Source organism: Symphalangus syndactylus, chromosome 14 (assembly GCF_028878055.3).
Source record: "Symphalangus syndactylus isolate Jambi chromosome 14, NHGRI_mSymSyn1-v2.1_pri, whole genome shotgun sequence".
NCBI classification, from domain to species: domain Eukaryota; kingdom Metazoa; phylum Chordata; class Mammalia; order Primates; family Hylobatidae; genus Symphalangus; species Symphalangus syndactylus.
This window is the reverse complement of record NC_072436.2, coordinates 117,116,086-117,139,728: the sequence shown is the minus strand read 5'-3', so window position 1 is coordinate 117,139,728 and position 23,643 is coordinate 117,116,086. Positions and strand designations below refer to the sequence as shown.

Below are 23,643 nucleotides of genomic sequence, written 5' to 3'. Positions count from 1 at the left end.
CCCTGGGCCCCTGGGACGTGGTGGGTGTGGAGCAGCATCCCTGGCTTCCACCCACGAATGCCAGGAGCACCCCCTTCATTTGTGACCACAAAAATGTCTCTGGACTTTTCAAGCATCCCCTCGGGACAGTCAGCCCAACTGAGAATGGCTACTATAGAGGAAGGTGTGTCATTTTGAGATTCCTTCTAGAGAAACTTAGGAGCCTGGTAGATGAAGCAGAAATCTGTCCTCTGAGTGAGTGGCCGTGTCCGGTACTGAGAGGCCCCGTGCCCTGAGCCTGGCGGTGACCAGAGAGGCTGGGCAGAGGCAGAGGTCAGAACTGGCCGTGACTTCTGGAAGTCCCGTCTGCCCTGGTCACTTAAAGGCCAGTATAAGTCAGCTGTGGAGAGGGCTGGATACCCCCTCGACAGCTCCTCCCTGGGTGAGATCCTTAGCGTTAGCGTCCCCCGCGGTGCGCCCTCTGAGAGACCACGGGGCCCCCCCAGCGGCTGCCTGGGACAGGCACAGGAGCCACCTGGGTGCCTCTGAGGCCTTGCCCTTTCCTACACCTCAAGGAGGGCCAGGGGCCACAGGCAAGCTCTGCCATAGGGGGTGATCAGGTCAGCTAAGAGGAGAACGTGTAGGGCTCTTTTTCTCAGGCTGGTTCAGTATCTTCATTAGGAAAGACCATCGGAAAGAATGTTTGTTTCGCATTCCGTATTGGTCACATAGAATGTGCTTCTCCCCAGCGAGCTTCCTGAGGTGGACAGCTGGTTGCCGTTCCTCATAATCAGGGCTGCCCCCACCCTCCAGAATATCTTGGTGGCGTCCCATTCTGTGAGAAGGGGATTGTGGTTTCTTCATGCTTGCGCTGGTGTTCAGGGCTGAGCTCTGGTCCAGTCAAGCCGCAGGGTCAGCACCTTCTGGTCACTCCCTGGCCCTGACCTGAGCCCGGGAAGAGGAACATGGGGCAGGCACAGGTGGGCCCAGCCTGGAGCTCTTCAGCACAGTGATGGTGACGGGGCAGCGGTGGCGGCACGGCCAACCCTTCTTGGGTCCCCAGTCAGAGCCCTCTGCCCTACCTGGGCTGGACTTGTTTCTGAACAGCCACAAGCTACAGGGGGCTGCCTCTGTGTCTCCGGCGAGGCGCTGGCCCATTACAAGCAATTGTCTGGGGGGCGGCACCAGTGGAAAGCCCCGTTCCAGGCCATTTCAGGAGGGTGGCACTGCTTCTGAGGAGCCAGAGTCAGCGGCCGGATGAGTAGAGCCACTCAGGAGTGGTGAGGCCCGCAAGGGTTAGCCCGGCAGGCGGCAGAGGAGCTCGGGCCTGCAGGGTGTTGAGCAAGGCAAAGTGCAAAAGGCATTGGTGCGCGGGGCCTCAGGCAGCCACACCGGAGCCGCAGGCCGGGGACCTGCAGTGACTCGCTCTCCCTCCTCCCTGTGTTTGGCCTTAGTGTCCACAGGATGAAATGTCCGAGTCAGGCCAGTCCTCGGCGGCCGCCACACCCAGCACCACAGGCACCAAGTCCAACACGCCCACATCCTCCGTGCCCTCAGCCGCCGTCACACCCCTCAACGAGAGCCTGCAGCCCCTGGGGGACTATGGCGTGGGCTCCAAAAACAGCAAGCGTGCCCGGGAGAAGCGCGACAGCCGCAACATGGAAGTCCAGGTCACCCAGGAGATGCGCAACGTCAGTATAGGTGGGTGCCCACCTCCGGGGCTCTGGGCTCCCTTGGGCAGGAGGCAGGGCTTGGTTTGGGTAGATGTGAAACTAATGCGCCAGGCGGGCAGTGCAGGCAGCAGAGACGTGTTCCTCACAGCCTGGAGGCTGGGGTCCAAGATCAAGGCGCTGGCAGGGTGGGTTCCTCCTGCAGCCACTCCTTGGCTCACAGACACCACCTTCTCCCTGTGTCCTCAACGGTCATCCCCTGGGTGAGTCTGTGTCCTCATCTCCAACTCCTATGAGGACATAGCCCCATTGGATTAGCGCCACCACATGACCTCATTTTACCATAATCACCTCTTGAAAGGCCCAGCCTCCAAATACAGTCATGCTAGGGGGTATCTATTAACATATGGATTTGGGGAGACACAACTAAGGCAGTAGCCTGCGTCGCCCCATGGCACATAGCCCCACTAACCAGTAACCTGCCTCACCCCACAGCACACAGCCCCACTAACCAGTAACCTGCGTTACCCCACGGCACACAGCCCCACTAACCAGTAACCTGCGTTACCCCACGGCACACAGCCCCACTAACCAGTAACCTGCCTCACCCCACGGCACACAGCCCCACTAACCAGTAACCTGCGTCGCCCCACGGCACACAGGCCAGTGAGGGAAAGAGAAGAGGGGAATGAGGGCCGAGAGGAGGTCCAGCCACTGGCTTGCTTGGACGTGGGATCTCTGGGGACTGGGCTTACTGCTGACACTCCCATGCAGAGAGGCTGCTGCACCCCACCCCCCTCCAGGCCCCACCCCAGACACCCACTGTGCTAGAGTTCGACCTCTGCCCAGCCAGCCTGGGAAGAGCCGTTATCTGATCATCCCCACCTAGCAGGTAGTCCAGCTCCAGCCCACCAGACTCGGGTTCCGAGGGCAGCCATGAGCAGGGCAGAGGCTGCCAGACCCTCTCCTGACCCCAGGTGCCCCTGTGCTCTCCCCTAGGCATGGGCAGCAGTGACGAGTGGTCTGATGTTCAGGACATTATTGACTCCACGCCAGAGCTGGACATGTGTCCAGAGACCCGCCTGGACCGCACAGGAAGCAGGTACTGGCTCAGCCCAGGCCCTGGGGTCCTGGGGGCTCAGTATTTATCCAAGTCGGTGTCTTTGGTGAAGGCTTCCTCTGCCACCACTGGGAGAACCATCAAGGCTGTGGCCTACCGCCTCCATCCACGACTGGCCTGCAGGGCAGTGTGGGCATCGAATGGCCACGGTGGGAGGTGTTGGAAGAGTCTGCAGATGCAGCCACTCTGGGCTGCCCGCTGACTCTGCTCTCTCTCCCGACCTGTGCATCCCAACAGCCCAACCCAGGGCATCGTGAACAAAGCTTTCGGCATCAACACGGACTCCCTGTACCATGAGCTGTCGACGGCAGGGTCTGAGGTCATCGGGGATGTGGACGAAGGGGCCGACCTCCTAGGTAAGCGCAAGCCTTCCCCACCGCCGCCGTGCCTTCACAATGCTGGGGCTTTCTGCTGTTCGTTTTGTTTGTAATGAAAGGAAAGTCCTCTGTCAGCTGTGAGCTAGGAACCCTTTTTTTTCCAGCTTTATTGAGTTACATTTCACATGGAATTGTCCCTCCATCTCCACAGGGGATTGGTTTCTGGACTGCCCCAAGGATGCCGAAATCTGAGGCTTCTCGAGTCCCTGCTCTGAAGTGGTGTAGTGTTTGCACCCTCCCGTGTACTCTAAGTCACCTCTAGGTTATGTTGTAGATGCTGTGTAAGTAGTTGCTGTTATGCTGTGTCGTTTAGGGAATAATGACAGGAAAAAAGTGTACACGTCAGTACAGACGCGGCCACCACAGGCCTGTACATTTTCCATGAGGCTGGGTATCGAGGGTTGACTGTATCATAAAATTCACCCCCTTCGAGTGCACGGTTCGGTGGTTTATAGCATACTCACAGGTGGTGCAGCCACCCACACTATCTCAGTTTAGAATGTTCTGCCATCCCTAAAAGAAATCCATGCCTGTTAGCGTCACCTCATCTTCTGCACACACCCTCAGGGCTGTCGACTCTCCAGGAGGTTGAGAGGATGCCCGCTTCTCTGCTCCGTGCATGTTAGCCTCGCCACACGCCCTGGGACCACTGACTTTGGAGGAGGTTGGGAGGGTGCCCACTTGCCCACTCCTCCACAGACAGCCCTGGCTTCAACTCGGCGCCACAGGTCTACACTGGACCCTCTGTGCCTAGGTCTGCGGCGGCTGCAAACATCAGGACCTGCTTCCTGTCAGCCCGTGGAGTCTCCCGTGCTCATGGCGTCTGCTGGCAGCTGAGCACTGGCCATGTGGCTCTGATCCCCAGGCTTTCAGGCATGGCAGGCGGGCAGTAGGACAGCCCAGTCTGTCCCCTTGCACGCGTCAGGGTCCGAGCCTTTCGCCATGGTCTTGCTTCCGCCAGCCCACGGGGTGAGAAGCTCCTGGATCCCAGGCTGCCTCCTGGTGTACTCCTGAGCTGATTGTCTTATCTGGGGCAGGGGGACCTCCAGGGAGCAGAGTAATGTGGGGTGCTGAGCACCAGCAGGGCCGCAGCCTGACAGGGAGGCCTGTCTCAGCCTGGCTTGAGTCAGAAAGTGCCCCAGTAGAGGCCATGTATAAGTAATATCATATTTACCATCTTAACCGAGTTGAAGTGTTCAGTTCAGTAGTGTTGGACACACTGTACTCCATGGTGAAAGACAGAATGCTCCCCTGAGATCAGGAAGAAGCCGAGGGGGCGCGCTTTGGTGCTGTGAATTTTCTATGGAACTGTTGTCATGTGTTGCAAAAATATATATAAAAAATCCAAAGGAGATTAATCTTCAGAAACATTCTGCTAAATAGGGGTAATCTCTTTTAATATTTTGATATCCTTCCACTCTACATAATTCAGATGTTTGTTTGTTTATTTATTTGTTTGTTTATTTATTTTTGAGACAAAGTCTCGCTCTGTCACCCAGGCTGGAATGCAGTGGCATGATCTTGGCTCACTGCAACCTCCACCTCCCAGGTTCAAGCGATTCTCCTGTCTCCGCCTCCCAAGTAGCTGGAATTAGAGGCATGTGCCACCATGCCCGGCTAATTTTTGTATTTTAGTACAGATGGGGTTTCACGATATTTGCCAGGCTGGTCTTGAACTCCTGACCTCAGGTGATCCACCCGTCTCAGGCTCCCAAAGTGCTGGGATTACAAGTGTGAGCCACCATGCCCGGCCGATAATGTATATTTTTTAGCTATTTTTTTATTTTTTGAAAAAATTATATATGCTTATAATAATATTTAAACAATATCAGCAAATGCCAAGAAGAGGGTAAAAACCAGAGGGAACCTCCCCACCATGCTATGATTTTTTTTTTTTTCTGAGACGGAGTCTCACTTTGTGGCCCAGGCTGGAGTGCAGTGGTGCGATCTCGGCTCACTGCAACCTCTGCCTTCCCGGGTTGAAACGATTCTCCTGCCTCAGCCTCCTGAGTAGCTGGGATTACAGGCATGCACCACCATGCCCAGGTAATTTTTGTATTTTTAGTAGAGATGGGGTTTCACAGTGTTGGTAAGGCTGGTTTCAATCTCCTGACCTCGTGATCCACCCACCTCGGCCTCCCAGAGTGCTGGGATTACAGGCGTGAGCCACCGCTCCTGGCCGATTGTTTTAATGTCTTGGTGACACCTTACCAGGCACCATGGCCCATGGCCCACAGACGTATGACACATGTGTACGCAGAACACACAGTGTCAGGTCACAGCTGCCCTTCTCATTGTGGGTGGTATCTTATTTCCATGGGTGGCAGCACTGACGGGCACGGCCACTGTCGGTCCTTACTGCAGCATCAAGCCGTCCTCCTGCCAGTGTCCCCATTTATAGATGAAGAAACTGAGGCCGGGCACGGTGGCTCACGCCTGTAATCCCAGCACTTTGGGAGGCTGAGGCGGGTGGATCACTTGAGGTCAGGAGTTTGAGACCAGCCTGACCAACATGGTGAAACCCGTCTCTACTAAAAATACAAAAAAAAAATTAGCTGGGCCTGGTGGCGGACGCCTGTAATCCCAGCTACTCGGGAGGCTGAGGCAGAAGAATCGTTTGAACCCAGGAAGCGGAGATTGCAGTGAGCCGAGATCGCACCATTGCACTCCAGCCTGGGTGACAGGGAGAGAGACTCTGTCTCAAAAAAAAACTGAGGTCAGAGAGGGTGAGATGACGGTGAGAGCTCGGACTGGAACGCAGGTCCAACCCAGAACAGCAGCCCTAACTCTGAGCAAGGTCTGCGCTGTTCAGCAGCTCTATTGAGATGTGATGTCCACACTATGTAATTGATTCACTTACGGTGTACAGTCCAGTGGGTCTTAGCATGCTCAGTGTTTAGAGTCACATCGTCTCCACCCCCAAAAGGAAACCCCGTGCCCATTAGCAGTCGCTTTGTCTCCCCCTCCCCGGCCCCAGGCAACCACAAATCCACGCTCTGTCTCTGTAGATTTGCGTGTTACAGACGTTTCATAGCAATGGGCCTTTTCTGCCTGGCTTCTTTAACGTTGCGTCACATCTTCAGGGTCCATCCCAGCTGCAGCGTGTCAGTGCCTCCTGGCTTTTCACTGCTGAGTAGTTTCCATCTCACGGACAGACCACGTGCTCATCTGTTTGCCCTGATGGGCCCCTGCTTGGTGCTTTCCACCTTTGGGGGGCTGTGAATTGTGCTCCAGCCACACTCTGACCCCCGCCCGGCTCCAAGAGATGACCGGGATTGGCAGCTTTCTCACCACCCAGGGACTCTGTGGCCTGCGCATCCGCCCACCCTGTTGGCTGTGGTACCCTGTGCTCAACCCGTGGCTTTTGTGCTGCCTTGCCCTGCTGCACAGCCACTGCCTGCAGCGCCCACCTAGAGGGCACTGGCCAGGAGCCTGCTTTCCCACGAGACCCTGAGGCAGTCCTTTTCTCATACCACGATGGAGGCCGTGAGTCACTGTGCGCTCCACGACGAGGCCTCAAGCCACTGTGCATTCCACGCCTTCTGTGCACTCTGGGCTCTGCTGCCCTACTCTGCAGGGTGCTGGTCATCTGGGCACCGCCGAGCTCAGGCTGGCATGACAGGCTGCTCTTGGGAGTAAGAGACCTTTTGGTGCCTCTCCAGAGCCTTAAACATAATGCGTATAAGAAAGGCAGGGAGACCAGGCACAGTCACTCACACCTGTAATCCCAGAGCTTTGGGAGGCCAAGGCAGGAGGATCACTTGCGCCTAGGAGTTCAAAACCAGCCTGGTCAACGTAGCGAGACCCCATCTCTGCAAAACATTTTATAAAACATTAGGCAGGCATGGTGGTGTGCACCTGTAAGTCCCAGCTACTTGGGAAGCTGAAGTAGGAAGATCACTTCAGCCTGGGAATTTGAGGCTGCAGTGAGCTGTAAGCACGCCACTACACTCCAGCCTGGGCAACAGAGTGAGGCCCTGTCTCTTAAAAAAAAAAAAAAGAAAGGCCGGGCGCAGTGCCTCACGCTTGTAATCCCAGCACTTTGGGAAGGCGAGGCGGGCGGATCGCGAGGTCAGGAGATCGAGACCACGGTGAAACCCCGTCTCTACTAAAAATACAAAAAATTAGCCGGGCGTGGTGGCGGGCGCCTGTAGTCCCAGCTACTCGGAGAGGCTGAGGCAGGAGAATGGCGTGAACCCGGGAGGCGGAGCTTGCAGTGAGCCGAGATTGTGCCAGTGCACTCCAGCCTGGGTGACAGAGCGAGACTCCGTCTCAAAAAAAAAAAAAGAAAAAAAAATTGGCCTAATAGGGAGTAAGGGAATTAATACTGACTGAGCACGTCGCTGGTGCTAGGATCTGTACCAGCTATTACCGCACTACCTGATGGGAATTTCACAGCAAATATTCACTGAGGAACTTATTTTTCTGTTTTACGAATGACTAACACTCAGAGAAGTTATACTACGTGCCCTACATTGCTGAGCTGGAATCTGGAATCCGCACAGCTGATCTTTCTCTCCGCTCTGCTCTGCACGGATGAGGCAGCCCTCAGGAGAGATTCCACCGATGTAGTAGCCAGACATAGATACTGTCCACATATAGGCCGGGCACAGTGGTTCACGCCTGTTATCCCAGCACTTTGGGAGGCCAGGGTGGGCGGATCACAAGGTCAGGAGTTCGAGACCACCCTGGCCAACATGGTGAAACCCCGTCTCTACTAAAAATACAAAAATTACCCGGGTATGGTGACGGGCCCTGTAGTCCCAGCTACTCAGGAGGCTGAGACAGGAGAATCACTTGAACCTGGCAGGCGGGGGTTGCAGTGAACTGAGATCATGCCACTGCTCTCCAGAGCGAGACTCCGTCTCGGAAAAAAAAAAGAAGAAGAAGAAGAAAATATCCACAAATAACCTTGAGAAAAGACAAGCCTGTGTAAGATTCGGAAGCACCACCGAAAGACATAAAAGAAGCCATACGCGCAGAGGGTGTTGCCACGTGCCCCGACCCGAAGACACGCCCTGTGAGCTGTCTGCTGACGTCACAGGCAGCCCACCGTTCCCACGGGAATCCGTTCATTACCAGTAAAAGTACCCACATGCATGTTGGAGATTTTTCTGGAACTCTATAAACGGATCTGAAGTTGATCCAGTAGAGGAAGCGTGTGAGAATATCCCAGAAAACGTGGGGAGAGAACAAGCTTGCGGGATTCCACATAAAGCTGCGCAGTTGAGGCAGGCAGCAACAACCCGTGATACAAGCTCATGAGCTCAGGGCCAAGAGCCAAGACAGACCTGGAGCCACGGGAATCCATCTATGTATGACAAGTATGGCATCTCAAACCGTGGAAAACGGCGGATGAGTCAGTAAATGTACTGCCTTAGTTGCTGCTGGTGCAAAATGAAGTCTACGCCTGACCTCCCCATAAACAGCAGTGATTTCCAGGTGGATTAAAGATCTAAGCACACAATTACGAGGACAACAGAACGCAGCTGGGTGTGCTGGCACCTGTGGTCCCAGCTACTTGGGAGTCTGAGGCAGGAGGATCACTTGAGCCTGGGAGTTCAAAGATATAGTGGACCATGATTGCGCCACTGCACTCCAGCGTGGGGGACAGAGCAAGACCCTGTCTCAGAAAAATAAGAACATCAACAAAGGATAGTAGAACTAGAAAAGGGGCCGGGCGCGGTGGCTCATGCCTGTAACCCCAGCACTTTGGGAGGCCGAGGCGGGCGGATCATGAGGTCAAGAGATCGAAACTATCTTGGCCAACATGGTGAAACCCTGTCTCTACTAAAAATTAAAAAAAAAAATTAGCTGGGCGTGGTGGCGAGTGCCTGTAATCCCAGCTACTCAGGAGGCTGAGGCAGGAGACTCCCATGAACCCAGGTGGCGGAGGCTGCAGTGAGCCGAGATCATGCCGCTGCACTCCAGCCTGGGTGACAGAGCAAGACTCTGTCTTAAAAAAAAAAAAAAAAAAAAAAGAAAGAAAAAATAAAAAATAACTGGAAAAGGATATTGGAGATTATTTTCATAATCTGGGCCTCTCTATGTGACCAAAGCCATAAAGGAAGATAATGACGGCTGTGGCTAATGATGGAGACATCATTAAAATCAAAATAAAGGCCGGCACGGTGACGCATACCTGTCATCCCAGCACTTTGGGAAGCCAAGGCAAGAGGATCGCTTGAGCTCAGGACTTCAAGACCAGCCTGGGCAACATAGGGAGACCCCCCTCTACAAAAAAGTACAAAAATCAGCCGGGCATTGTGGTGCACACATGTAGCAGCCACGGACATAGCTGAAGTGAATTTTAGCTCAAGTTGAGTTTAGTGTGTAGCCTGAGAATCATGCCAGCCACTCAGGAGGCTGAGGCGAGAGGAACGCCTGAGCCCTGGAGACCAATGCTGCAGGGAGTCGTGATCACACCACTGCACTCCAGCCTGGGCAACAAAGCAAGTCCTCGACGATTAAAAAAAGAAAGAAAAGAAGCCATGTACAATAGGAATTGTCAGAAGATAAAACAGGAAATTTGACCGGGCACGGTGGCTCATGCCTGTTATCCCAGCACATTGGGAGGCCAAGGTGGGCGGATCACGAGGTCAAGAGATTGAGACCATCTTGGCCAACATGGTGAAACCCCATCTCTACTAAAAATACAAAAATTACCTGGGCCTGGTGACATGTGCCTGTAGTCCCAGCTACTCAGAAGACTAAGGCAGGAGAATCGCTTGAACCTGGGAGGTGGAGGTTGCAGTGAGCTGAGATCGCGCCATTGCAGTCCAGCTTGGTGACAGAGTGAGAGTCTTTCTCAAAAAAAAAGGAAAAGGAAATGTATAGGCTATACCAATAAACATCTGAAAAGATGCTCAATTTCAGAAAGAATAAAGAAATAAAGAGAAAATCAAGAAAACTTTTTCCCTAAAAGATTGAAAATAAAGAGGACAGTCGAGGCTGACTGGGTGGAGCAGGTGCTGCCCTCCACGCCAGCCAGAGGTGATGGGTGCAGCCCCACCGAGCACTGGCGGTGGTGGCGGTGGAGCAGCCGCTGGAGGTGCAACCTTCGAGGGAGCAGTCGGGCAGTCACAGGCCTGAAAACTACCTCAAGCCCTCACACAGGGACACCAAGTCTCAGGGGAGCGGGTGCAGTGACAGATGATGAGATATTCCCATAGAGAAACAGTGCAGGGCATTAAAAGCAACCAGGCCAGGGGCAGTGGCTCATGCCTGCCAAGGCAGGTGGATCATTTGAGCTGAGGAGTTCAAGACCAGCCTGGGCCACATGGCGAAACCCCATCTCTACCTAATACGTAGCTGGGCATGGTGGTACGCACCCATGGCCCCAGCTACTTGGGAGGCTGATGGGGAGGATCACTTAAGCCTGGGAGGTGGATCGCGCCACTTCACTCCAACATGGGTGACAGAGCGAGACCCCATCTAAAAAAAAGCAACCGGGGTCAGGCACCGTGGCTTACACCGGGAATCCCAGCACTTTGGGAGGCCAAGGTGGGCAGATTGCTTGAGCCCAGGAGTTGAAGACCAGCCTGGGCAACATAGTAAGACCTCACTTCTACTAAAAAAAAAAACCCACAAAAAAAAAAACCACACAAAAATTAGCCGGGCGTGGTGGCATGTACCTGTAGACTCAGCTACTCAGGAGGCTGAGGTGGGAGGATCTCTTGAGCCTGGGAGGTCAACGTTGCAGTGAGCTATGATAGCACCATTGCACTCCAGCCCCGTCTCAAAAAATAAATAAAGGCATCCAGGAACCCCAGCACAGGAAAGTCCCGTAACAGTGCTGAGTGGAACACGGGAAGCCTCCCAGAGAGACGGATAATGGGGTCCCGTTTTTGTTCTTTGAAACCTGTTGCTTATCTAGAAGGAAACCTGAGAGGAGAATATTGGCCGTTAGCAGTGGTTGCCCTGGGAAGCCGAGATGAGAGAGAAGGACATCTGCTCTTGAATTGGGAATTGCTTTATTATTGGAATTCCTATAACAACCGTTTTGTCATCTAAATCAAGTGACTTTTTTTTTTTTTTAAATGGAGGCAGAGTCTTGCTCTGTCGCCCAGGCTGGAGTGCAGTGGTGCGATCTCAGCTCACTGCAAGCTCTGCCTCCCGGGTTTAGCCATTCTCCTGCCTCAGCTGCCCGAGTAGCTGGGACTACAGGCGCCCGCTACTATGTCTGGCTAATTTTTTGTATTTTTAGTAGAGACGGGGTTTCACTGCATTAGCCAGGATGGTCTCAATCTCCTGACCTTGTGATCCGCCCGCCTCGGCCTCCTAAAGTGCTGGGATTACAGGCGTGAGCCACCGCGCCCAGCTCAAGTGACTTTTTTTTTTTTTTTTTCTTGAGACGGGGTCTCGCTCTGTCGCCCAGGCTGGAGTGCAGTGGCGCAATCTCGGCTCACTGCAAGCTCCGCCTCCCGGGTTCACGCCATTCTCCTGCCTCAGCCTCTCCAAGTAGCTGGGACTACAGGCGCCCGCCACCACGCCCGGCTGATTTTTTTGTATTTTTATAGAGACGGGGTTTCACTGTGGTCTCGATGTCCTGACCTCGTGATCCGCCCGCCTCGGCCTCCCAAAGTGCTGGGATTACAAGCGTGAGCCACCGTGCCCGGCCTCAAGTGACTTTTTAATGCCGTTTTCCTTTCTGTGTGAAACAAGCAAGCAGAAGAGAACCGCGTCCTCACCTCTGTTGGAGGAAGCGGTGTTTTCCCGCAGAGCGTTTCCCTCGCCAGCCTCCTGTGCAGGGAGGGGCCAGGACCCAGTGAGGATGCCTCGCCCCACACTCCCCACCCCTCCTCTGCTTTCTGGCGTGTTCTCTCCGCCCTCCACAGTGGGGCCCTTGCTCCCGTTGTGTCTTCAGTCATCCTTCACCAAGGTCCTGCCCTACCCGGGCTGACCCAGGAGCCTAGGAGTCCAGCTCCAGGCCTGCGTCTGCGGTGTCTCCTGCGCCACTCTCTCCCTCGCCCACACTGGGGGGCTTTTGGAGGCTGGGCACCTGCCACACACACTGTCCTCTTCACAGTCCTGCATCTTGGGGGCTGCAGGGGGCCTGCCCTCCTGATGGGCGATGGGAACAGAGGGGAGCAGGCTTTAGGGTCAGGGCTCAGCAACACAGCCCTGGGCTGGACCACGGCGCCTGGGCCTGGTTCCCTGCAGGCTTCTGCCTGGGGGCACGGGGCACCCGGACCTGCTGGAGGCTGCTCCTTCTCTCTCCTGCCCTGCAACATGGGAGTGGCCGAATCACTGCTGGGTTTTCTGTAATAAGAATTTCTTTGTTTTGTTAGTTCCAGTCACTAATTGACCTTGTCCCTTCCTTCCCCTGCCTCTCTGTACCTCGCTGGACACGCCAGGGGAGTTCTCAGGTGAGTATCTCACTCTCCTGTCTGTCTCCCCTCTGTGTGGAGGGGGGGAGTGGGTGGACGGGGGATGCCCCGAGCTATCCCGTCACCGTGGCTGTGTGGACTGCCCCCCACGTCGCCGCAGCGCCTGTGCTTCTGCTCGCAGCCACCGCCGCTCGGAAGCTTGTTCAGCTTGCTCCACCAGCCACTTGACAATGACCTGGAACCCAACCCCCCCAGCCTGAGGAGTCCCCGCGGGCCATTTCTGAAGGCCCTGCGGAGCCCTAAGCCACGCACGGCAGTGACTGGACATGGCCAAGGCCAGCTCTGGGGCCTCCCCTGCTGTCAGGCGCACCCCAGAAGTCAGGGGTCCTTGAGGCCCCTACGAAGCCCAGCCCGGGGTCCCCTCCCCACGTGGGTGGACAGGTCGAGTCCTGCTCTCTGGCTGCACAGCAGGAGGCTCTGAGGCCCCACCCAGAGGCTGTCCAGGTGCAGCCCCCCAGCCTCCAGGAGCAGCCCATCCCCACAGGGGTGCCTTCTGTCCTCAGCCCCACCCAGCCCAGAATTTGGGGTGAGATGTTAGCTGCCTGCTCCACAGGTGACATCGGCCTGGTAGTCTTTACGTAACCCCAAGGATAAACTTTCCAGAAGGAGTAGCTGGCTCCATCCCATCTCCTGCCCTCCTAACTCCCTCCTGCGCCCACCCTAACCCAGCAGACCCCGCTCTGAATTCCTCCCAGCCTGCTGTCCACACGGGCTTAACGCGCTTCTCTTCTCTCCCTTTCTCCCTCTCCTCCCGCCCTGGTTGCCCATCTCCTGTGGGACGGGGACGGCTCCCTAGTGCGCGATGATTTCTTTGGTAAGGCTGAGGCCCCGTTCCAGCGCGCGTCGCTCCTCCACCCCGACATGGTGTCCTGCTTCATGAGCCGTTTGCTTTGTTCTGCATGATGGGGACAGTGTTGGGGCCGCCGGGGTCAGGAGGGCAGCCCTGGGTGAAGCTCGCTTTGTCCAGGCTGCCTCTGGGCTGTGGGAGGTGGCGACTTTCCCCAAGGGACAGACTTGAAGGCCCGAGGAGGGCAGCCCCAGCCTCTCTGAACCCCCACAAGTGCAGGGCAGACCCTGCCTGTGGGGAGGAAGGCCCATGTTTGAGGCAAGGGAGGTCATAATAGAGACAGCAGGCAGGACCCCTGAGCCCAGGCACAGAGGCGTGTGATGCTGTTTCATGACTGCATAGACAGTGGGGGAGTGTGTGGGAGGGCAGGACCTTGGAGTTTCTTTCCATCCTTTTGGGGTTTCTGGGGCATGCTTGCAGGGAGCTCAGTCCAGGTCCACTTGGGGCCTGGTGGCAGAGGAGCCATCAGTCCTGCCAGGGTGCCAGGGAGCCCTGTCCTCACAGCCGTGCCCCATCGCTGCACCCCAGCCCTGCTGGCCCTGCCGTGAGGGCCAGGCCTCTCCTTGCCCACCTGTCCCCTCACCGCAGCTCCAACATCACTTGCCTGAGGGTGGTGGCTCCAAGAGGGCCTGCCTGGTGACGGACCTGTTGGGGGCACTGAGGTGGCAGCACAGCGGCCATTCAGGGGCCTGCATCCGGCCAGCCGGCCTGTGACATTGGTCGGACATGAGAACCACCCCAAGGCCTGGGAGCCTGCTCTCTGCACAGACTGCGGGCCCAGCATGAGCCCCGCCCTTCACGGCCCCCGCTCCCTGCAAATCGGGCGTCACCCCCAGCCAGGCTACCCTCTTCGGAAGCGTTGTTGCCCTGAGGCAGGTGCGGCGGCATCAGGGTCCTGTCTTGAAGGGCACAGGTGAAACCTCCGCACCTTCTATTTCAGGAATGGGCAAAGAAGTGGGGAATCTGCTACTGGAAAACTCACAGCTTCTGGAAACCAAGTAAGAGTGCCCTTCTCCTGTGTGGTAGGGCTGAGGCAGCCCTCCTCATCAGGGCTGGGAGAGTGAGCCGGGCCGGAGGGCGCCTTGGGAGCACCTGGCTCCACCGCCAGCAGCTGTCCTCATCTCCGGCGGGAGGAACTTAGAGCAGGACTCTGCCTGGTTTCTTTAGAAAGCTTATCTCCAGGAGCCTCTAGCAAGGGTGCTATAGAGTTTAGCTAAGATAGGGATGGGGTCTCCCATTCAGCCACCTTCTTAACCAGGCTGTGCCTTCTCCAGGGCAGAAGTGCAGGCGCCCCTGGGAAGGCCCCTTCACGTACCTGTATGCCGCGCTTGTGGCACTCCCATCTTTCTGCTTTTTCAAAGAAATGCCTTGAACGTGGTGAAGAACGACCTGATTGCCAAGGTCGACCAGCTCTCTGGGGAGCAGGAGGTGCTGAGAGGTGAGCTGGAGGCTGCCAAGCAGGCCAAAGTCAAGCTGGAAAACCGTATCAAGGAGCTGGAAGAGGAACTGAAAAGGTGAGGGCAGGGCATGGAAAGCTGTTCACAGAGGGACCCCGGCCTCAGGGCTCTGGAGTGGCTGCCTCCTCCAGTGCCTGCTCTCCAGCCTGAGTGGCTTTGTGCACAGCCTGCCTACCCCCAGCTCAAGCTCACAGCCACTCCACCCCGACCAGCCGAGTGGGGCCGTGGTCTCCTCCTGAGCCTACTACAGCGCACGCTGGTCCTGTCTTACGCGTTCCTTCTCTGCACAGCGTCGTGCGGGGCTCGGCACAGCTCACACCATCCCACTCCTCCAGCCCTTTGATCAGCCAAGGTTTGGCCATGGCCCCCGGAGAGCTGTATGTTGGGGCTCCATCCCTTCTCTGATGGACAGAGGAGGTGTGGGGTCCCTGAGACCATGCCTCTGCCCAAGAAGGGACCCAGATCCGCTCTGGGTTTGCCAAAGCCAGGGCCCCTCTGCTTTGCCCCCCTCCGCATTCCCGGGCAGCCAGGATGGAAGGCTGGGCTTCAGGGCACTCATGCAGCAGTGGCTCAGGGCTACCTGTCCCCAGGGAACTGGCAGAAGCGTTCAGGGCTCTGAAGCAGACGGCTGCTGCAGGGGTCCCTGTGGGGAGAGCCCCCAGCCCTGCACAGAGGCAAGGACACAAGTTCGGGGTGGGCACTGCCCGCTATGTGTTCCCGAGGCCCCGGGAGGCCCTCACCCTCCCTGCCTCCTTCCCCTTCTCACAGAGTGAAGTCTGAGGCCATCATTGCCCGCCGTGAACCCAAAGAAGAGGCGGAGGATGTAAGCAGCTATCTCTGTACAGAATCGGTATATCCACTCTTCACTCTTCACATGCGGGGCGTCCACCATTCACTATTCACAGATGGGGCAGCCACCATTCACCATTCAGACACAGGGTGGCCACCATTCACCATTCAGACACAGGGTGGCCACCATTCACCATTCACAGGCGGGGCGGCCACCATTCACCATTCACAGGCGGGGCGGCCACCATTCACCATTCACAGGCGGGGCGGCCACTGTTCCCACACATTCACACGCTGGGTGACCACTGTTCATACGCATTCACACGTGGGGCAGCCATCATTCCCACACATTCACTCGCTGGGCGGCCACCATCCACCATTCACACGCAGTACCTTTCACTATTCACACACAGTATATCCATCCACCATTCACACGCAGTACCTTTCGGTATTCACACACAGCACATCTTACTGTTCCCACTCGGGGCATGGGCACTGGGGGGTGGCTCCCGGGGACTCACCGGCCCTTCTGTCTCTGTACAGAATCAGCATATCCCACTATTCACATGCAGGGCTGGGGTGGGCACGGGCAGAGGGCCCAGGCAGGCTCCTGGGGACTCGCTGGCTCTTCTGGGCTGACAGCTCTCCCACCCCTCTTGGGTGACACCTGTCCCCAGCGGCATCATCTGCCACCCCACTCCCGAGACCACATGGAGTCAGAACCAGGCCCTTGGGCAGGACCACAGCCCTGGCAGGATGCCGGGTCCCCTGTCAGCACCCAAGTCCTGGTGCATGCCTTTTGTATGGTCACAAGCGGGTCTCCCTGGCTCTGCAGCCTGGCCAGTCCTCCAAGTCAGTCACCTGCTGTCCCCTTCTCAGGACCTACCCCACCCCTGAGGAGCCCGGGAGGCCCCAGGGCATGCTCTCTGCTGCCTAGGCATTGCAGGCCCTCCCCTTTGGAACCACCACCCCTCCAGAGGAGAGGCCAGAGAGAGCACTGCCTGTCAGTTGGCCACCGGCCTCCTTCCTTAAGGAGAGCAGGCCCGGCTCCAGGGAGGATGCCGGCCTCACCTGCACTAGCTCAGTCACCTGGGGGCCATGGTGACGATAAAGTGAGGTTGTATGTCTCTGGCCATCCTGTGCACCCTGCACCCCCCATGGTCTAGGAGAAACACAAGTGGAAGGCGATTCATATCTCCCCTGCAGCCCCTCCTACATGAGCTGAAGGTGCCACTGGTCCTGGGCCTCTGCTCCTTGTCACGGCCTGAGGCTGGACGTGCACCTGCAAGCACGGAGTGCTGAGTGCCAGGAGCCCTGTGGGGACTCACACTTCCCCACTCCCTGGCAGCTCTGCTGAGCAGCCCTGGGTAGGGGAGCAGACCGCAGGCCCCACACGGGTCTGTCAGAACCCAAAGTGTTCAGCCGGCTGGACCCTTCCTAGAGCATCCCGTCTGCTCATTTCACACTGGTCCAGTCCCACCTGCACCTCACCTGAGGCATTTGGGGCCTCCACGGACACGCAGGGAAAATCACCCACATCGTGCCTCACGCGTGTCATGGCAGCCCTGGCAGGGTCAGGCCGACTCCGGGTTCCCTTCCCCCGTTGCCGACACCCCTCCACACCGCTTCTTGCCTGAGATTCTGAAGGAAATTGGCACTGAGATCCACCTACACCTGGAGGCCCCGCCCCTGCCCCGGTGGAGGCACCCCAGGAGGAAGCAGGTGTAACCCAGCCTCCCAGGGCTGGCTGAGCCTCTGTGCCTCTCCCTCTGCAGGACAAAATCCCCATGGCCCAGCGCCGCCGCTTCACGCGGGTGGAGATGGCCCGTGTGCTCATGGAGCGGAACCAGTACAAGGAGCGGCTGATGGAGCTGCAGGAGGCTGTGCGGTGGACGGAGATGATCAGGTGGGAGCTGCCGCCGCCCCAGGAGAGGCTGTGGGATCACCCCTGATGGCAGGACTGCGGCTCCCTCCTCGGCACCTCCCTGTCTTCTGGGGGGACTGAAGTGCGCCAGGTGCTTCCTGGTGGGAGCCCAGAGAGTCTCAGGCAAGGGAGGCGTGAGGGCGCTAGCAGCTGCTCCCTGTGCCCTCCCCTGCAGAGCGTCCCGAGAGCACCCATCTGTCCAGGAGAAGAAGAAGTCGACCATCTGGCAGTTGTAAGCTGGGGGCCCCTAGGGGGTGTGGGCAGCGGCTGCAGGGGAAGGGGCGGGGAGATTCCCTGGTCCTCTGCCCACCCCTCACCTCCCTGTGCCTCCGGCAGCTTCAGCCGCCTCTTCAGCTCCTCCTCCAGCCCCCCTCCAGCCAAGCGCCCCTACCCCTCGGTGAACATCCACTACAAGTCACCCACCGCAGCCGGCTTCAGCCAGCGCCGCAACCATGCCATGTGCCCGATCTCAGCAGGCAGCCGGACCCTGGAATTCTTCCCTGACGAGTGAGTGTCCCACAGCCCCTACTTGTGGCCTGCAATGGGGTTGGGGAGGCCCTGTCCTGAGGCCCCTCCCCTCCAGGCCCTGAAACGGGACTTTGAGGGCAGCCTCCACCTTGCTGGCCACATGCCAGGGGTCGTGACCGCTCCCTGCACACTGCCTGCCCCTCCCTGCAGCGGGGAGCTGGGCTGCTCTGGCTCCACAGTGTTTGGTTCAGGATGTCCCTTGGCAGAGCCTGTGCCCACCAACAGTCAGGGGGCTGTGCTGGGCTCCACGGTGGCCTCTGCAGCAAGGAGCCATTTCAGGCGTACGTCCAGCAAGGAGTCGCTGGCCATGCCTGTGCCCCGGTGGCACTCCAGGTCCCGGTCTGTGGAGCCCTCAGTGACTGTGGCAGCAGAGCAGCCTCTGGGTCAAGCAGGTGCCAGCTGTGGCCTCCAAGCCCGGGGCATACCCGGTGCTGGGAAAGCCACCCTTCCCAACTGGGCACCTGGTGGCCGCGAAAAGGCGAGGATGGGCCTAGGCGGGCCTCCCTGCCGTGACCTCCCCCTGGGCAAGCCTGGGGCACTGTGGGTGCCGCTCACCCTGGACAGAGACATCACCCATCATTCTTCCACTCAGCGACTGCACGTCCTCCGCCCGTCGAGAGCAGAAGCGTGAGCAGTACCGCCAGGTGCGTGAGCACGTGCGTAACGACGACGGCCGTCTGCAGGCCTGCGGCTGGAGCCTGCCCGCCAAGTACAAGCAGGTGCGGGCGGGGACCGGGTGGGGGGGGGCGTGGGTAAGGGGTGGGGCGCTGTGGGGCGGGGCGAGGGCGAGGCGGTGCCAGGGGGTGGGAGGGGACGGCGGGTGGGGCGGGGCCTGGCAGGTTCCTAGTGAGCCTCCTGGGCAGGGGTCTGGATGGTCAGAGGAGGAGCCCCGAGGCTCCCACACCCCCACCTGCCTCCAGTCTTGAGGTGGCTCTGCCGCCAGAAGCTGGCAGCTCTCCCTGACTCAGATTTCTGGAGGGATGGGTAGGAGCCAGGGCTCGTGCCCACGGCGCCTCCCTGCTCCCTGCAGCTGAGTCCCAACGGGGGCCAGGAGGACACGCGGATGAAGAACGTGCCGGTGCCCGTGTACTGCCGCCCTCTGGTGGAGAAGGACCCCACCATGAAGGTGAGCCTGCGAGGACCCCGCTCAGGCTGGCTGGGCGAGCGGGAGGCTGGGGAGCGCCGGTGACACCCGACCCCGGCCCTTGCAGCTGTGGTGTGCCGCGGGCGTCAACCTGAGCGGGTGGAGGCCCAATGAGGACGTCGCTGGGAATGGAGTCAAGCCAGTGCCAGGCCGCGACCCCCTGACCTGCGACCGCGAAGGAGACGGCGAGCCCAAGAGCGCCCACGCGTCTCCCGAGAAGAAGAAGGTGAGCATGGCCGAGGCCACTGGGCACCCTCCCTGGCTTAGTCTCAGAACAGCTCACCTGCAGAGCATGCTGGGAGTGAGACACAGGACAGCTGGGGACACCGCCCGGAAGCAGGGCAGCGCAGGGACTCCTAGACTGCAGGAAGCAGTGTCTTCCCTCCCCAGGACTTAGCCGCCTTCTGCGTTTTCAGTTTTCACCGCCCAGGTGGCCTGCAGTGGGCTGCACTGGGCTGCAGGGGTCAGGCGGGCAGCAGGCACAGAGGAGCCCAGGAGCGGCAGAGCTTGCTTCCCAGTGGTGGGAGGCTTAGTTTTATGGCCCAGTTTGGGCCTCCTGGAGCTCAGGGGCCTCCTCTGTGGAGGCGAAAGCGTGTCTGTGAGTGCTTTAGAGTGCAGTCCTGAGTCCACATTGTTCTGGCCTTGGGGGAGGACAGCCATGTCCCCTCAAGCTACAGTCAAGGCTGGATCCTGACAGATTCTGGGAGCCCCGTGGCCCCGTGCTGCTGCCGGGTAGCCTCAAGCTCGGGCTCTGACCTTGATCCCGTGCCCTGAAACAGGCCAAGGAGCTCCCTGAAATGGACGCCACCTCCAGCCGGGTGTGGATTCTGACCAGCACCCTGACTACCAGCAAGGTGGTGATCATCGACGCCAACCAGCCGGGCACTGTGGTGGACCAGTTCACCGTCTGCAACGCGCACGTGCTGTGCATCTCCAGCATCCCCGGTGAGCAGCCGGAGGGGGCGTCTCCACTCGGGCGCCACTCCCTTTTACTAGCAAGCTAAGTAAAAGCTCTGCCACCCAGCACCCGCCTTCTCGGGGTGTCCTGTGGACACGGGAATGTGGCAGTGGACGGCGGGAGGGGCAGCACCCAGTCAAGTGAGGCCCTGGGCCCTGTTTCTGGGAGGAAGCTCGCGGCGGCCTCGCCCTCTTCTCCCTGCCTACTCGGGAACCCACGCTCACCTGGTTAGAGGGCGACGGGTGGGCATGGCCCACAGCTTGAAGCGTCACTCGGAGACCACAGGAAAACATTTCCTCATGCTGAATGTGAAACCTCCAGTTGGGCCAAAATCTCACGGCCTCACCAGGGGCCAAGGGGGTGTGGGTGAGGAGCTTCGTGTCACCCCTGTGGGCAGTAGCCTTGGTGATGTTCTGGGCCAGCCCCAACACTGGGAGGACGAAGGGGTGGCGAGGGCTCTGCCAGGTCTCTGGTGTGGAACCACAGGGCTGTCTGGGGTCCTGAGGGTCTGCCACAGGATCACAGGTTGTTTGCTCCCAGGACCAGAGTCTTACTACTCAGCTCCTCTTGGCCCAGGGGCCCACCCAACAGAGCAGGCTTGCTGGAGCCCCAGGCCTCCAGGCAGAGGGTCCTGGGTGGGCCGTGGGTGGAGCCATGTGTGGAAGCTGGGTCTGCTGGGAGAGTGGAAGGCCAGCCCCGGCTCCCTCTGCCCCTGTATGAGTGCTGGGCACGCCCTTGCAGTAGTGGGTTCCCCAGCACAGGCTGATGGGCCGTCCCTCTCCCCAGCGGCCAGTGACAGCGACTACCCCCCTGGGGAGATGTTCCTGGACAGCGACGTGAACCCAGAGGACCCGGGCGCGGACGGTGTGCTGGCCGGTATCACCCTGGTGGGCTGTGCCACCCGCTGCAACGTGCCGCGGAGCAACTGCTCCTCCCGAGGGGACACCCCAGTGCTAGACAAGGGGCAGGGTGAGTCCTGGGTGAGTTTCCCCCACCCCCTCATTCCCACGTTTCTGCCCAGCCCAAGCTCACCTCTCCTAACACAGGGGAGGTGGCCACCATCGCCAATGGGAAGGTCAACCCGTCCCAGTCCACAGAGGAGGCCACAGAGGCCACGGAGGTGCCAGACCCTGGGCCCAGCGAGCCAGAGACGGCCACGTTGCGGCCTGGGCCTCTCACAGAGCACGTCTTCACTGACCCAGCCCCCACCCCGTCCTCTGGCCCCCAGCCTGGCAGGTGAGCTCTTGGGCTGGGGCAGGAGCAGAGGGAAGGCTTGCAGAGGTGGGAAGGGCCTCGGGGTCTTGGGGCAGGTGCATGCTCCGTGGCCCCCCCGGAGCCACCGTTCTTCTTGCAGTGAGAATGGGCCAGAGCCTGACAGCAGCAGCACGCAGCCAGAGCCGGAGCCCAACGGGGACCCCACGGGAGCAGGCAGCAGTGCTGCACCCACCATGTGGCTGGGAGCCCAGAACGGCTGGTAGGAAGGGCCCAGGGCAAGGTGGAGGGAGGGTCCTGGGTGAGCCCCTCGTTCATCGCCACTTCTTTCTCTAGGCTCTATGTGCACTCGGCTGTGGCCAACTGGAAGAAGTGCCTGCACTCCATCAAGCTGAAGGATTCCGTGCTGAGCCTGGTGTGGGTGACCCCAGACTGAGGGCCGGGCGTCGCGGGGGAACAGGGCAGAAGGGGCCGGCATAGCCTGGTCCAAACCAGTCTCACCACATTCCTGTTTCAGGCATGTCAAAGGCCGTGTGCTGGTGGCTTTGGCGGACGGGACCCTGGCCATCTTCCACCGTGGTGAAGGTGGGGCCTGGCAGCATGTGGTGTGTGGGTGGCAGCTGATGGCCCTGGCAGTGTTTAGCCAAGGGGCTCCCGGGGTTCCAGGCCTCTCCTTAGCCTGGCAGTGGGTGTCTCAACCCCTGATGCCCTGAGCAGAGGTGGGGCCTGGCCAGGCCTGAGCAGGTGTCCGGGGCTCCCTCCAGATGGCCAGTGGGATCTGAGCAACTATCACCTAATGGACCTGGGCCACCCGCACCACTCCATCCGCTGCATGGCTGTTGTGTACGACCGCGTGTGGTGTGGCTACAAGAACAAGGTGCACGTCATCCAGCCCAAGACCATGCAGATTGAGGCGAGTGCTGGCCAGGGGCCCCGGGGAGGGGAAGAGGCTCCTGCCGGCCAGCAGCTCTCCCGCGTCTTCCGTCCGGAAGTCCACGAGGCCCTGTGTGGGTCCCATCTCCCCCGTACCACCTATGACTCAGGCTCGAACAGGCGCAAAGCAGGCGCTGGCTGGGAGGTCTGAGGGTTGCTGCAGGTGGCCCTGGGGCTGTGGCAGGTTTGGGGCTCCCCACTTCCTCTCTTCTCCCCAGCCCTGTTGATGGGCAGCCATGACTCCACAGAAGTCATTTGACGCCCACCCGCGGCGGGAGAGCCAGGTGCGGCAGCTGGCGTGGATCGGCGATGGCGTATGGGTGTCCATCCGCCTGGACTCCACCCTGCGTCTCTACCACGCACACACGCACCAGCATCTACAGGACGTGGACATCGAGCCCTACGTCAGCAAGATGCTAGGTGAGGGGCCACGCCAGGTGGGGCGGTGGGGGGCTCAAGGCCAGCCGCCCTGACCGCTCTCCCCCACAGGCACTGGCAAGCTGGGTTTCTCCTTCGTACGCATCACGGCACTGCTTGTCGCGGGCAGCCGGCTCTGGGTGGGCACTGGCAACGGAGTGGTCATCTCCATCCCCCTGACAGAGAGTGAGTGGCCTGCAACCCTGCAGGGGCAGTGGTGCTGCCAGAGGTGTACGTGGGTTCACATAGTGGCTCTGCAGGGCCACCTGGGAGGGTGCCTCGCTGCCCCTACGCTGACCGCTCTCCTCTTCTCCCATGCTCCTCCCATGTCCCCAGCTGTGGTCCTGCACCGAGGCCAGCTCTTGGGGCTCCGAGGTAAGCCCAGCCACCTCGTGTCCCCCCACGGGAGCCTCTCCCACCCTCCATCTATATGCGGGCTCAGCGCCTCTGGGTTCTCTCCCTGCAGCCAATAAGACATCCCCCACCTCTGGGGAGGGCGCCCGTCCCGGGGGCATCATCCACGTGTACGGCGATGACAGCAGTGACAGGGCGGCCAGCAGCTTCATCCCCTACTGCTCCATGGCCCAGGCCCAGCTATGCTTCCATGGGCACCGCGATGCCGTGAAGTTCTTTGTCTCGGTGCCAGGTGAGGCTGGGCCCCTCCTGCCATCCACATCCCCTGCACGCCAGTGGCCGCCGCCTCCCCCAGGAGGCCACTGTCCTGAATCGCTTCTGCCATCCCAGGGAACGTGCTGGCCACCCTGAACGGGAGCGTGCTGGACAGCCCAGCCGAGGGCCCTGGGCCAGCTGCCCCTGCCTCGGAGGTCGAGGGCCAGAAGCTGCGGAACGTGCTGGTGCTGAGCGGTGGGGAGGGCTACATCGACTTCCGCATTGGTGAG

The 23,643-nt window shown here is 59.2% G+C and overlaps 1 protein-coding gene across 10 annotated transcripts in view; it reads left to right on the top strand.

Annotated features, from left to right (window-relative positions):
• MAPK8IP3 (mitogen-activated protein kinase 8 interacting protein 3) overlaps nt 1-23,643 on the top strand; it is a 63,597-nt gene that overhangs the window by 38,260 nt on the left and 1,694 nt on the right. For 3 of the 10 annotated variants that reach the window (XM_055243286.2, XM_055243284.2, XM_063618408.1), the window contains 26 exons: nt 1,434-1,680; nt 2,649-2,751; nt 3,007-3,125; nt 12,503-12,514; nt 13,332-13,349; nt 14,323-14,380; nt 14,744-14,896; nt 15,608-15,689; nt 17,404-17,534; nt 17,728-17,784; nt 17,889-18,059; nt 18,673-18,799; nt 19,111-19,206; nt 19,292-19,450; nt 20,004-20,169; nt 20,969-21,151; nt 21,229-21,418; nt 21,537-21,656; nt 21,731-21,811; nt 21,912-21,979; nt 22,159-22,307; nt 22,576-22,747; nt 22,817-22,930; nt 23,081-23,119; nt 23,211-23,390; nt 23,489-23,638. In XM_055243286.2, the coding sequence (XP_055099261.1) occupies nt 1,434-1,680; nt 2,649-2,751; nt 3,007-3,125; nt 12,503-12,514; nt 13,332-13,349; nt 14,323-14,380; nt 14,744-14,896; nt 15,608-15,689; nt 17,404-17,534; nt 17,728-17,784; nt 17,889-18,059; nt 18,673-18,799; nt 19,111-19,206; nt 19,292-19,450; nt 20,004-20,169; nt 20,969-21,151; nt 21,229-21,418; nt 21,537-21,656; nt 21,731-21,811; nt 21,912-21,979; nt 22,159-22,307; nt 22,576-22,747; nt 22,817-22,930; nt 23,081-23,119; nt 23,211-23,390; nt 23,489-23,638 (3,145 nt within the window). Of the gene's footprint in view, nt 1-1,433; nt 1,681-2,648; nt 2,752-3,006; nt 3,126-12,502; nt 12,515-13,331; nt 13,350-14,295; nt 14,381-14,743; nt 14,897-15,607; nt 15,690-17,403; nt 17,535-17,727; nt 17,785-17,888; nt 18,060-18,672; nt 18,800-19,110; nt 19,207-19,291; nt 19,451-20,003; nt 20,170-20,968; nt 21,152-21,228; nt 21,419-21,536; nt 21,657-21,730; nt 21,812-21,911; nt 21,980-22,158; nt 22,308-22,575; nt 22,748-22,816; nt 22,931-23,080; nt 23,120-23,210; nt 23,391-23,488; nt 23,639-23,643 lie in introns of all 10 variants that reach the window. The other 7 variants (XM_055243285.2, XM_055243283.2, XM_063618403.1 and 4 more) reach the window with 5 other exon arrangements.